Genomic DNA, 14,293 nt, shown 5'->3' with positions numbered 1-14,293 from the left:
TTTAAATAGTGGCTCTTTGCTATGTAGAAGTATTTCAATCCAATCTATCTTGAGGAAATCTTAAAGCCATCGCAGAACATGAGCTGGGATAAGAAATGGTGATATTTCCCCGTGGCTTTTTGCTGCATCTCCCTTTTCTTAAACAAAACATGGATGAAAAGGGAATTACCACTTTTTTCCTTCTTTCCTCTGAATGTCTTCAGTCTGTCCCTAAAATCCTGATGGAGTCAGTGTGTTCATTCTTATTACACAAAGCATCATAATGCATATTCTTAATTGTTTTGGGAGAAAAACGGCAATATCAGAACACCCTGATGCATAATAAATTTATGTAAACAGCTCTTGAATTGAACTGAACAAAAAGATGCTATGAGCATTTCCTGATAGTAAACGCAATTGCTTCTGGTCTCTCAGTATTGATCCTATGTGTTTTAATAGGGTTTTTTCCAACTAAAAACCAGTCTCATTTGCATGCAAATTATATAATGCTTCCAAATGATACATGTGGAGATCCTCCTCTGCCTGGTTTCCACTGAATATTGATGTCTGTTTAAGGTTTGTTTTTGTTCCATATGTTAGCAATGTAGTATTTATTGACATTTTGATGTAGGAAACCACAGAACATCCTATCCAGTTAGATTCATTTATTTCTATGGAAGTGCACAGGATAAAGGATTCTGTGAACAAAGGCAGGAGCAGACATTTACCTCATTAAAAGAGTTGGGAACATTCTAATTTTTAGACTTGCCTCCTCTGTGACGTCTGTAAGAAACCATCTCACTGAGTCATCTTATTTAGTTCAGCATCTAAAAACATGAGTCCAAAGTGTTAAGGCAACTTTCATCATGCTATGCCCTGGAGTAACTTGGTCATTTTAATGAAGCCAGTCTCCCTTTAATTCTGATCCTTTCTCATGGCCATTGTGCTGTGTGCAGTTCTGGTGTCTCCATGCAGGATATGGAGCTGTTGGAGCAAGTCCAGAGGAGGCCACGAGGATGAGCAGGGACTGGAGCAGCTCCTGTATGGAGACAGGCTGAGAACATTGGGGCTGTTCAGCCTGGAGAAAAGAAGCTGTGTGGAGACCTGAGAGCAGCTTCCAGTGTCTGAAGGGGGCTTGGAGCTGGGGAGGGACTCTTCATCAGGGATTGTAGTGACAGGACAAGGGGTGATGGGTTCATACTGAAACAGGGGAAGTTAAGGTTAGATCTAAGGCAGAAGCTCTTCCCTGTGAGGGTGCTGAGGCGCTGGCACAGGGTGCCCAGAGAAGCTGTGGCTGCCCCATCCCTGGCAGTTTTCAAGGCCAGGTTGGACACAGGGGCTTGGAGCAAGCTGCTCTAGTGTGAGGTGTCCCTGCCTATGGCAGGGGTTGGAAGTGGATGAGCTGAAGGTCCCTTCCAACCAAAACCAGATTGGGATTTTATGGTTCTAAGTTCACCAACAGTAAAATTGACACAGGGAGACTTTTTGTTGGCAGACAGGAAAACCAAGTCATCACTGAAGCTGAGCTTCCCTTGCATCTTTAGAGGTGTCCACTTTAGCACAGTTGGAGCACCCTAGCAAAGCAGTTCAGAAAACTTGCTCTGCTGCTCCCAAACATGAGTGGAACACTTTGGGCTTCAAGTGAGACTGTGTTTTATTTTACCATTAAAAACTTATTTCAAGTGTTAAGACTAGAAGATATATACTCTTTGATACAGTTCACCTAATGTCTTAATATTTATCATGGTAAGATGTGCTGTATATGTACATGTAAGGTGCTCCCACTGGAAGAGGACTGTAATGATTCCTCTTTTTCTCTTGCACTACAGCTGTTTGTGGTAGCAGCAGCAAATCATGACCGTAACATCTCAAAACTTCCCAAATCTGGATCCAATCTGTATGTACTCCATCCCATTTCCTGCAAATTAGGAGTTCCTTCAGTCCGGTTAGGACTTCAGTCTCTTCCTTACAAGACTCTGGCACGATGTTCTGAGGCAGGTTTCCTTCAATAAGCCATGATTTCAGTCCTGTACCCACACTGCCTCTGGCCCCATCTCTCTGAAGTCACTCTGAAGTTACTCTGTCTTTCTCCAGCATAGCTGTGCTCAGTTTGGGTTGAACTTGCAGAACAAGTTGAATGCACCAGCTGTGTTGATGATTGCTGTAGTGGCACAGCTCAAGTGTGAGAATATATTTTACAGAGATGTATTAGCTTAAGAAGGAATATTTAACAGATTTGTATATTGATTTTAATTAGAAAACCTAAAAATGTAGAAAATCCTTAATGAAGTTACTTAACTGGAAATGCACATTGCTATAGTTGTTTCCATTGAACTAGAGTTGAAGATAAAGGGAAAATCTAACTCTCGTATGTAGTGAAATATCAACCTGAATGGGAATTCTTTGGGAACCATTTTGTCTTTGAGTTAGGGAGAAAAAAATCCCCCCTACTAGTTTGTAATTATTCCTTTGGAGTGGAAAAAAGGAATGGTTAGATGGAGTTGCCTGGGGAACAGACATCTAGTGCCACTTAAGATGCTGCAGGGTCTCTGGGCTGGTCTCTTGAGTGCTGCTTCGGGAAGATGCAGGTCTCCTGCATTGACTGTGCCACCTCTGCTTTCTGCGTGGTTGTGTGTCAGGGACATCTCCCATATAGCTGGACTTCTATGTTTTGCTGCTCAATTGAGCTTACAGTGGCTTTACTGGCTGTTTTTAGCAGCTTTGACAAGCTGTGACATATCAAAACAGCATTGTTCATCTGGAAGGGCAAAAATATTTGCTAATACATACAGTTTCTGTTTAACTAATCCTCCTTTATATTGGATTAAATTAGAATTGGGGATGATAAAGTGCCTTAGCAGACACCACAGGCAAAGTGGTTGAAAGTTCTCCCACAAGAGTTGTGAAAAGGGTTTGCCTATGGATTTTAAATAATTCCTAGGAAAATCCCATGCAAGTACACCCAGGTGATGAACAGGGGCTCATGCTGTGGAGTTGACCAGTATCTATAAGCAAAAGGTCCAGTAACATCCACAAATACATCTCTTAAATATTGGCATTCTGTTGAGAATCTCTAGGCTGTGTCTGTAGCATCGGGTTTAACTTCAGCGAGTTTTATGCTCTGTCTTCTAGTCCATCTTTAGTGAATTGAACTTTCCAAAGCAAAGCCTTGTTACTCATGGTTGCATTGTCAGATCTTGACACTGCTCTTTTGATTCATAACTGGATTCTTGCTCTTCTGTGGCACCTCAGCTATGTGCTGCGCACTGGGTTGTCTTCTGGCCCTTAAAGGAAACTCTGGCATTAACCAGCTTCATGGGCTTCCCTTGATGGGGCTTAAAACGAAGACCTAGAGTCTACATGGAGTAAAATCCTGTATTGACTCTACAACAGCAAGGATAGGATGTAAACGGTTTGCTTCAATTCCACCATGATGTCATGAATGTCAATGTAATGTAAATGCAGAGCAGCCATCAGTAGCTGTGCCCCTCTATATGAGACTTCAATTCGCTCCTCTGATGCTCCCTCTTAAGAGTATTATCCAGTCTAAAACCAAAAGCCAACCAGGGGTTGTTTTCTCACAGCATCAGATGCTGGGAATTGCTGATGTCCATTTCTTAGGGTTTTTATTATGGAAAGAAATCTTTCCAGCTCTCATATATCAGGAAACTGTTCCTTTGCTGAAGATGTGCACTGAATATTGAGCACGGGTGAAGTTGTGAATTGTACTTAACTTCTTCAATTAGTTTCCTGGTTTACTGTTTAGGGAAACGGGAAAATCAGGGTTTGCCCTTGTCAGTATGTAGTTGAGGAAAAAGAGTTCAGTGGTGTAGTATCGACAGGTTGGTACCTAAGAAGCTTTCTCCTCTTCCCATCATGGGTCTGAACAATTGGTACTACTGATCTGGTATGAAGGGCAGGACTATCCACAGAGGTGGTGTGCACAGATGTGTGAAATAAGCTTTTCATTCTCTGTCTCATAAAGAACTGATGTTCTAAGTGGTGCTTGCTGGTCAGATCTCCAGCAAGGGTTACAACTGAGCTACTGCTCAATTGACCTAGAAATAGAGAAAGTATATACAAGTATATAATGCAGGCACAGGAGGTTTCAAACCTAGACCTGTTAAGCCACTAGAAGTTCTAGAGCCACCTCAGGTGGAAGAGGCTCTTAACTGATTTTGCAAGCTAAAAAGGTTTATCTTTGCAGAATCAACAGTTTTGCTTTGTTTTCAGCATCTTTGATGTAATGCAGATTAATGCTGGTACATTTAAATAATGTCAGTGTCATTTATTATACTCTTATTTTTATATTATTCTATTAACCAGAGCCAGTATTTTGCGTTTTCTCTTGAATTGTTGCTTCCTTGGTATGTGACACTCCCTCACTCTTTCCTTTTCCCCCTTTCAGAACTACTATGGAGCTGCCAAAATGATCCTTTCTGACAATCCCCTCGGCCTGACATGTGGAATGGTGTGTCCAACATCAGATCTCTGTGTTGGTGGCTGCAATTTGTATGCCACTGAGGAGGGACCAATTAATATTGGTGGATTGCAGCAGTTTGCTACTGAGGTATGTCGGACTTCCAAATGTCTTAAATTCTATGTATGTACCAATGAGTATTGTCTAAGTGGTTGCCTACATTAATGGTTTGTGTAAGAAAAAATTGGTACTGATAAAACAGTGGCGTAGTATGTTAGAAGAGTTATCCTTACAGCGCATTCTGAAGCTTAGAAGTGCTTTCATAATGCAACACTTTATGGGAACATAAGGAACGTTATTTGTGAACAACAAACTTTGATAGTTGAGACAATGTGTTTTCTACTGAAAGGTTTATCTAAGGCAGCTGAAATTGTGGATATTACCGAAGTAGGGAAGAAGATCAAGTGCACCTGCATCTGCAACTGCATGTTAAGTAGATGTCGAATTGTTGTGGGCATAGTGTAGATCTATAGCAGAACTAGTATGCATTTGTATTGGTGTTGTGGCTAAGAAATTTCCGATGATTTAGGTTTTTAACTGTCCTGTTTTGTCAAAACTAAGTAAATAAGTTGTTTCAGTTTGACCTGGAATACATATCTGTTGCATCTGTGTACATCTATTTGGATAGATAAGAGATACATACACATATGTGTGTGTAAATGTGTTAGTTCATGCAAGTATGTGTATATTTTGGCTACTGAAGCAAAGATTGTTACTTGCCACTTGATGTTAGGAACTTACGGAGGGTTTCTGGTGAGGTGCATGTGCATTATTTGTGACTATAGTTTCAATCACACTCTACAACTGCCTGCCAGGAGGTTGTAGTGAGGTGGGGTCAGTCTCTTCTCTCAGGTAACAAGCGATAGGACAAGAGGGAATGACCTCAAGCTGCATCAGGGCAGGTTTGGATGGAACTGAGGAACAATTCCTTCCCCAGAGGGTGCTCAAGCATTGGAACAGGCTGCCCAGGGCAGGGCTGCAGTCACCGTCCCTGCAAGTGTTCATACATCGTGGAGACGAGGCCTCAGTGCCATGGGTTAGTGGTGGCCTTGGCACTGCTGGGGTAAGGGTTGGACTGGATGAGCTTAAAGGGCTTTTCCAACTTGGGTGATTCTGTGATTCTAATTTCCATCTGAAGAAAGGCAGAGGATACCGCTCATATGTTAAATCCTTTGCAAGTATGAAGAATTTGAACTAAACTCAGCTGATATCATCTCTGAAGTGTCTTTGTGTAAAGTGAGGAAGTTATGGCTGTATGAAAGAAGGTATATGCATGTGTTAAGATTGTAAATTTCTGTACAACCCTAACCATATCCTTCTTCTGTATCTTGGGCCATTTAGTTGATCACATTTACAAACATACAATGAAATTCCAGTCACCTTTACAAGGCCTGAGGAAAAAAACCAACAACTTTGTAGAGACAGCCCAAAGTAGAAATGCAAATCAATGTGAAGTAACAGATGATACGTCTGTAAGGCCAAGTATTTTACCTGTGCTGTCATCCAGAGACCTCATACCCCCTTCTCAATGGCTGTGGGTCAGGATTCGATGAGCAACCAGTGCTACCTGCTGCAGTTCTTCTCCTTAAATCTGTTTGTATCCCTCCTTTCTTCTCTCCAGGAGACTTGCAAAGCTTCTGGAACACCTGCTAAACATTTCTGCTAGCTGTTGCTCAGCCTTCTCTCCCATCTGTCATTTGAGTAGCTATCCACTTCAATTTTCCAGAGGTTTGAATGTACAAGTGTATAAGAATCAGTTTAGACCAAAGTTCTCCTCACAGGATGAGACTTGAAAAAGTGAATTGTGTTTGTTCTATGTGTATATTCAGTATATGTGTGTGTATATATATGTGTAAAATATTTGTATATACATATATTCTATGTGTATATTCAGATTTTATCACTCGAGGCAATTTCATTACCCTATCGTCTAATGAGCTTTGTTCCTTATATGGAAAAATAGACTTTTTTTTTGCAAAGCAGAAGACTTTTTGCTTTAAGAAAGACAAATAACCAGCACAAAACCACCACCACCCCCCCCCAAAAAAAAAGACAAAAGAAGAAACATTAAGCAGTTGTCAAATAGATGATAAATACAGTGGTGAAATATTACTCTTTAGGAGCCAAATGCAAGTAATATCTGTTAAAACTTGATTTGTGTCTCCTTTTAGCCCTAACACTGTGATTAATTGAGAGGAATTATGGCTTGCAGATAATGCTAAATATCTGCTATTTTTCTTCAAAAATCTTTAGAAATCTATTAAAAAAGCTCAGTGCTGGCACAATGATTGATAGAAAAACTGCAGAGAGGATGAATGGCTCCAAATGGCTTCACTCTGCGTGTTTCAAGTTTGCTTAAAGTGATAGTAGTTCTAACAAAGTAAGGTTGTTGCGCTATTTAGCACTGTAACAAAAATAGCATGTCAGGAAATTTTATCATCTGGAGTATTTTATGGTATTCTAAAATGGTAAAATTTGGTTTGAATAACCTTTAGATTTACTGCTTTTTAACAAAGCCTTTGTATGTATTGTGGTGCTCATCAGAAGTTACACTAGGCGGTTGGTTTTGTACTCGGTGTTGTTGGTTTAGGTTTCATTCTTTTAAAACTGGGAAAGCATGTATAGTGGGGAATAAAAACAATGGTATGAATGCTTCCAAGTGAAAATCATGACAAAAATACAAGCCACTGAAGGAAATCATAAGGTTCCTTCATAAGTATCCCAGATACTGCAAGCAAAGTGTGTTCACAGCTTTACTTATCTGAGTAACTTAGCAAATGGTGTAATGCAGGCATGCAACATGTGCTACTCTTAATGAGGGCTACATGGTAATTCTCATGGACTGTGTAATGGTTTGTCCCACAGGGGCTTATTTACTGTGAACTCCATTGTGCATAAAGCCAGTTTTAGTCTTTTTCCCCCCCATGGAATTCAGCTGAGCATCATACACTTGACACGTTACGAGCATGAGCGCTACTAAAAGGCACAACTGCTAGCTGAGATGAAAGGTAAAAACTGCACTAAACCCAGAATGTGGGTGTAAAATGGCAAATATACAGGTATGACATGTGGCCCTTTGTGCTTCTGCACAATGACTGATATCTGTTCACACTGCAGTGAAACATGCCTAATTGTAAGATACTGGTCTTGCATCCAGTAGAGCGACACAAAAATGGCTCCTCACACCTATTCACATCTTTCTTCTACCCTTCTGTTGAGTTCCCTAAGTGTGGTTGGCTCATTCTCAAAGTGAATTGTAACTCAGTTTGGGAAAAAAAGGTGGATTTTTGACAATGAAATGTTCAAATGGGGGGGGGGGGGCGGGGGGGGAGAATGAGGAAACATCCGTTTGTATTTGTGATGTAGAATGTGTACACTGGGATGCAGTTACCACGGTAACTGTTGCATCTAGAGAATAACATGGAGTACAAGCTCACTATTATAAATGATGAGTGTCAAGCACAGGTTACACCTGCTGCTGCACAGGTCAGGATTATATTAATGTCTTTATCTGTCTCCTTTGCCCAAGTACTTTAGAATCAGGGAACATGTCTGGGTTTGGAACAAAAGTTCAGTGAAAATACACTGAGATTGCAGTGACAATACATACAGGCATGAGCTGTATGATTGTCAGTCCCACAGAATACACTAAAATTACTGGTTATTCAGGTACAAGCTTGTAAGCTTGTAGTCAAAAGGAAGTGTGATCTATTACATTGTCTGTTGTGGTATTAGCAATGAGCCCTCAAAATCTTCCATTCGTGTATAGACATCCCAGAACTGAAAGGTTCTCCTCTGTTTCTAGTTAATCATTCTGAATAGCGTTATCACAAGCTAAACAGAAAAGGTATTAATTTAGTTGCTGCATGCTAGATTTAAATACTAGATCATTTAGTACTGGGACTCTTGTACCAGCTATAGATGTGGTGATTTGTTTCTCTCTGGAGATACATTCTGGCTGCTGTTGCAGCAGAAATAAATTGAAGAAGGAAACTCGATGTGGTTTTTATTCTAAAAGATGCATTGTATGAACTTCTCTGCTGCTAACCTGGGGGCATCTCAGCAGGTCTGGAAGGGTGGGCTGTGGTGAGGGTTCCCCACTCAGTGCCTAACCTCCATTCTCCCCCAACCCACTGTGTGCAAGGAAGCAACAGCTACTTCTTGTGTTCAGGTTGCCTCATTTAGTCACATATTGACAGCTCTGATCAGTCTTAATATGATTCTTATGGAGCCTTCTGAAGTTCCATCCTATAGTAATTCAGGGGATGAATCTGAATGAAGTTGTGAATGCTCCATCCCTGGCAGTGTCAAGGCCAGGTTGGACAGAGCCTTGGGTGACATGGTGCCCCTGGACACCTTGTTGGTGTTGGAACTGGATGATCTTAAGGTGTTTTACAACCCAAACCATTCTGTGGTTCTATGACTTCTGATATCTCAGGCCAGTGCCCAGAGGCTTGCTACTATTGACATGTTGAGGCATGGACTCAGCAGTGTCCAAGATCCATGGCTTTTCTTGGGACTGGAATAAATGCTAAAATACAGTAGTTATGTAGGTTTTCTGCCTTAAGTAGTCAACTGCCCATATTAATGGAAACCAGCCTACAGGATAAATATCCATGGAAACCAGTGGGGAACTGTGAAACTAATACAATTGGTTCCTAAATGTTACTGATTTCATTGCCTGTATTTTTCTTTCTGTGCGTGATTGAAATCTGGTAATCATTCAGAATATACCAATATGTTTCCCACTAAAATAAATACCAGCTAGATGCTGGTATTTATCCATTAAACAGCTATGCCAATAGCTGTTTGGTATCTCATCATATTAGTGAAGGATATTTAATGGCAAACCTGACTAATAAACTCCTTTCTATAGAGTTTAAGCATGGAAACAAGCACTGAATTCTCCACGCATAGGTGGAGAAGGGTATCCACAGCATTCCTATGAAAAATTCCAATCAGAAAATTCCAAAGTGCCTGAAGTGAGTTACTTTATTCTGATATCTATAAAAATTGAAATCATGGTTGTGAGTAACCGCTCCAAGCCTGCTCTAATGGTTTTAAATGGTTTAGATTCATTTAAATCATGCTTACTATGCCATAAAATAATTGTCATCATGTTAGCAGAATGCATTTCTCTGAGTCACCTGCCACTCTGCCAAATGTCATCTCTTGTCATCCAAACATGCTAATACTAAAGAATGAGGATTTTATTCCACAAGGAGAACAATAAGCTTTTCCCTGTCTGCATCCTGAAGAACAACTACAATGAGTTGGCTGAAACTTCCCAGGAAAATGGAACTTGTATCAGCTGTTCAGCAATTGAAATCACTGGAGTTTGCTTGAGTGGGAACTATTGTGTTTGCATGCAGTGCCTGCAATTCTGCTGTTTGTCAAGTACACCACATGTTTTGGAACAAGAACCAAGCTCATTGCAGTGAAAGGATGTTTAAATGATGAGGGAGAAGAGAACAAACCCCCGGATTTCACACTACAGGGAACATTGAGCAAGTACACTCACACCTTTACATGTTGAAATAATGCAAATAAGGAAACTGTAATATGTTATAAATGTCTAAATCAAGAGAAGATTTAGTTCAATTGTTGGAACACGAGCAGAATAGAGTGGCTGTTTTGGTTTAGTCAAATGGTGTCTTCCTTGAGGACAGTCTCCATAGCCTTGTTTTGTAAGATGGGGGATCCTTTCTATTGACCCTAGTGACATGAAGCTTAAGAAGTGGATGGAATCTGTGTGTGTTTGGTTTGAAGAGGCTCTAGATGGTGAAATAATGATGATTGCATAGTATCTGATAAATAGTTAAAGAATAAATGCACAGTGCTATTAATGTTTAGTAATAATCTAACTAATTTCTGTTGTTTGTGTATGAGAGAGCCAGAAGGAAAGGCAGACATGGGGACGATGGCTTAGTCTTTCCACTGAAAGATTCAGCTTTAAAAACCATTATTTGGCCCCAATTTCCTGAATGGGTTAAATTGGGTTAAATATGAGTTAAATAACCAGAGTTGGTTAAAAACCACTGCCAAAGAAAATAAAACCTTCACCCGAAGAAAAACTAAATCCTCTTTTTGAAGGGAAAATGGACAAGGGCGGCAATGTTATTTAACTGTACTTACATCTGGAGCAGGTTAAAACTGGAGATGAAGTTGGAGTGCCACAAGGATGATCAGGAGCTGGAGCACATTGTGTATGAAGACAGGTTGAGAACATCAGGGACTGCAGTGACAGGACAAGGGGTGATAGGTTCACACTGAAACAGGGGAAGTTCAAGTTAGATCTAAGAGAGAAGCTCTTCCCTGTGAGGGTGCTGAGGCACTGCCACAGGGTGCCCAGAGAAGCTGTGGCTGCCCCATCCCTGGCAGTGTTCAAGGCCAGGTTGGACACAGGGGCTTGGATCAAGCTGCTCTAGTGTGAGGTGTCCCTGCCCGTGGCAGGGGATTGGAACTGGATGATCTTAAGGTCCTTTCCACCCCAAGTTAGTCTGGGATTCTATCACAGTTGTGTGCAATGTGGCATTGAACACTTACTTGCAAGGCAGGTCATCTCTGCATGCCAAAGGATTTGTCAGTGATATTAGGTGATTTACAGCATGGGGAAACTTCACCATGAAGTGAGTGAAAATCGCTTGAGATGCATTGGAGCAGTTTGCTGTTTTCACACAGTTCTCCTGCCAGCCTTAATATGCAAAACTGCCATTGAATTCCAGATGGCAAGATCTGCAGCACAGCCAGCTTGTGCAGCAAGCAAGGCAGTTTCACCCTCTTTGCAAACACGCAGAATTGAAATTGACCATTCAGCCTGAACTACTAGGATTTCCTGCATGAGTGCTTGGTTTCTGAAACTTAATGCTGCACTGTGCTAGTGTGGAGCTTTAGTATCAGTTACTGGATGGGTATAACTATTCAGTAATAAATATAAGCATAATTCTGTTATCAATAAATGAATAATACATTTATTAAGTATACGCACGTTCACAATGTTCAATATATGCATTAAATATACAAGTTATAATTTGTATTGCTAAGTAGCCTTCTAAAACAACTGCTGGAGACTTTAATGGCATCTTGGTTTCATTCAAGTCCTTTCTGGGTAGATGTAACAAAGCAGAGATTTGAGCATAACCCTGGTGCATTTTGGTTATCACAGTCTCGCTTCACAGCACAACATCAGCTTTCCAGCCTGTGAAATCTATTAATAACCATATTAAACCTTCCCATATTGTATCGTTGTCAGGTTGAAATGGTTCTTTTTAGGAACAATTATCTGTCTCCTGCTCCTTGCAGTCGGTTAAAATGCTGTGTCAGTTTACAAAGACTGGGGGAATTTGACAGAGGAATTTGAGGAGGGGAAGGAACTCATAATTGCTTTACCTGGCATGAGTGCTCAAGTGTGCATGGAGAAAATGAGCATTGATTCCAAATAGAAATGGAAAATCCTCTTCATGAGTGGGATTTCCAAAGCTCAATCTGAAAAACCTTTTCATTCTTGAGTTCTAAGGACTGTAAAAACTGTTGGTAAACTTGTGTGATAGCTTCAACAGCATGTTTATTAAGACAAAAGATGATGTATGTGTTTTAGAGGACTAGTTGGTACTTATGGAATGTGTTTCTGCGTTGAAGTAGATGGGAACAAGGTTTATTTTTGAGGTTCAGCTTTGAGGCATTTGTGATATGACAGAATCTCAGTACAGTGAACTCTTGCATCCTTTTGGTATATTGTGCTTCTGCCACAGAATGTTTTTCCATGCTCCTAATCTTTAGTAGCTTGCAAAGGGCTGTGAATCCTTCCTCTACAATGTGTGTAAATGCATAGCCCAGTGAAGTGTAACTCAGTGAATGTAGAACGTTTCTGCCCTAGCCTCCTATCTGTATGGCTGAACAAAGAACTGATTAAACCCATATCTGATGTAACTCATGTGACATTACAACTAGGTTAGGAGCCCATTGTGCTGGGCTCTATATAAATACATTGCAGTGATCAGAGACCATCTCAAAGTACTTTTAATTGTCAAGACAGAATGGAGCAGATCATCACTATTTTACAGGAGAGGAATTGAGGCAGTTCAGGGGAAAACAATCTAACTTTCATTCTTCCTACAGCTTTTGGATAGCTGATTAAGAAGTGGAGAGCATCTGACATAGGTCAGCAACTCACATGAAATAAGTCATATTAAAGCAGTCCAAGAGGAGGCATCTAAAGCATGGGTTACCGTTGAAAACACTGCACTGAAGACTAGGGCCATTTCCTAAAAGCATTTCAAAACCACCTAAGGTTGGTTATTATCACCTCTAAAAAGTCAGGCCATATTCATCCAGGGTCACACAAGATGTCTCTTGAAGAAGCAAAATTGTCACTGGCATGACATTACTCGCAGAAATACTTTTCTGGTGGTAATAATCTGAACATTGTTTGGAAGGAAGTTTTTGGTGTTGCAGAGATTCTCTGCCATCTGCCTGACTTTGTATTACTGTTGTGTTACTGGTAGCAAGACAACTGTCTTCTCTGTCAGGTTCTTCTCAGAAGGTTTCATCTTCTTTGTAAAACTTGCGGTAGTGAAAGATCAGTTTTGAGACAAAAAGGACTAACTTTGCAACTCCAATATCTCTAACAACTGCACACATCATGTCATTTGGGAATTCCTATCATGTTCTGAAGCAGTCTGCACTGATAAATCAAAGATGTGTGACAGCACAAGTAGAAGCTTCCATCATGTCACTCATAAGAAAATTTAAGGAGGGAATGTAAAGTATGTAACCTGTTACATTGCTTTTCAGGTGTTCAAAGCTATGAATATTCCTCAGATCAGAAACCCGTCCTTACCTCCACTAGAAGATATGCCTGAAGCCTATCACGTGAAGATAGCTCTTCTTGGTGCAGGACCTGCAAGCTTAAGTTGTGCTTCCTTTTTGGCTAGATTGGGCTACTCAAACCTCACCATATTTGAAAAGCGTGACTACGTTGGCGGCTTAAGGTAAAAAACAATGACAGCAAATCACTGATTCCAATGATTGTAGAAAGCATAGCAAAAAACTATGGAGCAAACATAGTTTATACACAATCCTTTACCAAGGCAGATAGTAGATAAATTAATTAATTTAAAGAATTCAGCATTCAGGTTAAACCAGGTACATGTACAAGGGAGCTTTAACTGAAAATCTGGTGGCTACCTCCTGTGTTCTCTTCATATGATCTCTCAAATTCCAGGGGGGAATTGTTGTCATCAATTTAATACTTGAGAAAGTGATGTCAGGAGCCATTTTCCCCTTATCCAGAAATGTTAAAACAAGATCATAATCATGGAATGGGCAGGGTTGGGAAGGACCTGAAGCTCATCTACTGCCTGATGAAGTATTCACAGCCCTACATAGCAAAAGAATTGGTAGCTGTTTAAACTGTTTTATACTGATACTAATTTTATGGAGCATTTTAAACATAAAATGTTTTCTTGAGCTACCTCTGTGCAAATAAGGGTGACAGTAAATAAACCTGTCCCATGTGCCTGGGCTTGCAGCTTTAGCAAACCACAGCATAAGAGAAAAAACCTCCTACAATTCTCAACCTTCATTAAAATGCAGATCCACAATGGAAGGTACTGTTTCAGGTTTCCTATATGGTCACCACTTGGCTGATATCTCTATAGCGTTATGTCCTCTACTTGTAGGTGAATTTCTATCGCCATAACAATGCTGAGATCATATCTTCTAAGTTTCTTGGGTAAGATAATGTATTTTAGAAGCTAACTAGTGGATAGCAGGCCATTCAAAATCAAATTTGGTATGTTGAAGATGTAGTCACACTAAAACGTTTAAGAAGAA

General features: G+C 40.4%; 1 protein-coding gene across 1 annotated transcript in view; it reads left to right on the top strand.

The window, feature by feature from the left end:
• Nucleotides 1-14,293, top strand: part of DPYD (dihydropyrimidine dehydrogenase) — a 349,108-nt gene that overhangs the window by 108,033 nt on the left and 226,782 nt on the right. Inside the window, exons 5-6 of the mRNA XM_034064349.1 lie at nt 4,388-4,549; nt 13,253-13,449. Of these exons, the coding sequence (XP_033920240.1) occupies nt 4,388-4,549; nt 13,253-13,449 (359 nt within the window). The remainder of the gene's footprint in view (nt 1-4,387; nt 4,550-13,252; nt 13,450-14,293) is intronic.

This window comes from Melopsittacus undulatus, chromosome 6, assembly GCF_012275295.1.
Source record: "Melopsittacus undulatus isolate bMelUnd1 chromosome 6, bMelUnd1.mat.Z, whole genome shotgun sequence".
In the NCBI taxonomy this organism is placed as follows: domain Eukaryota; kingdom Metazoa; phylum Chordata; class Aves; order Psittaciformes; family Psittaculidae; genus Melopsittacus; species Melopsittacus undulatus.
Note: the sequence above shows the minus strand (reverse complement) of the source record. Positions and strands in the feature narration are given on the sequence as shown.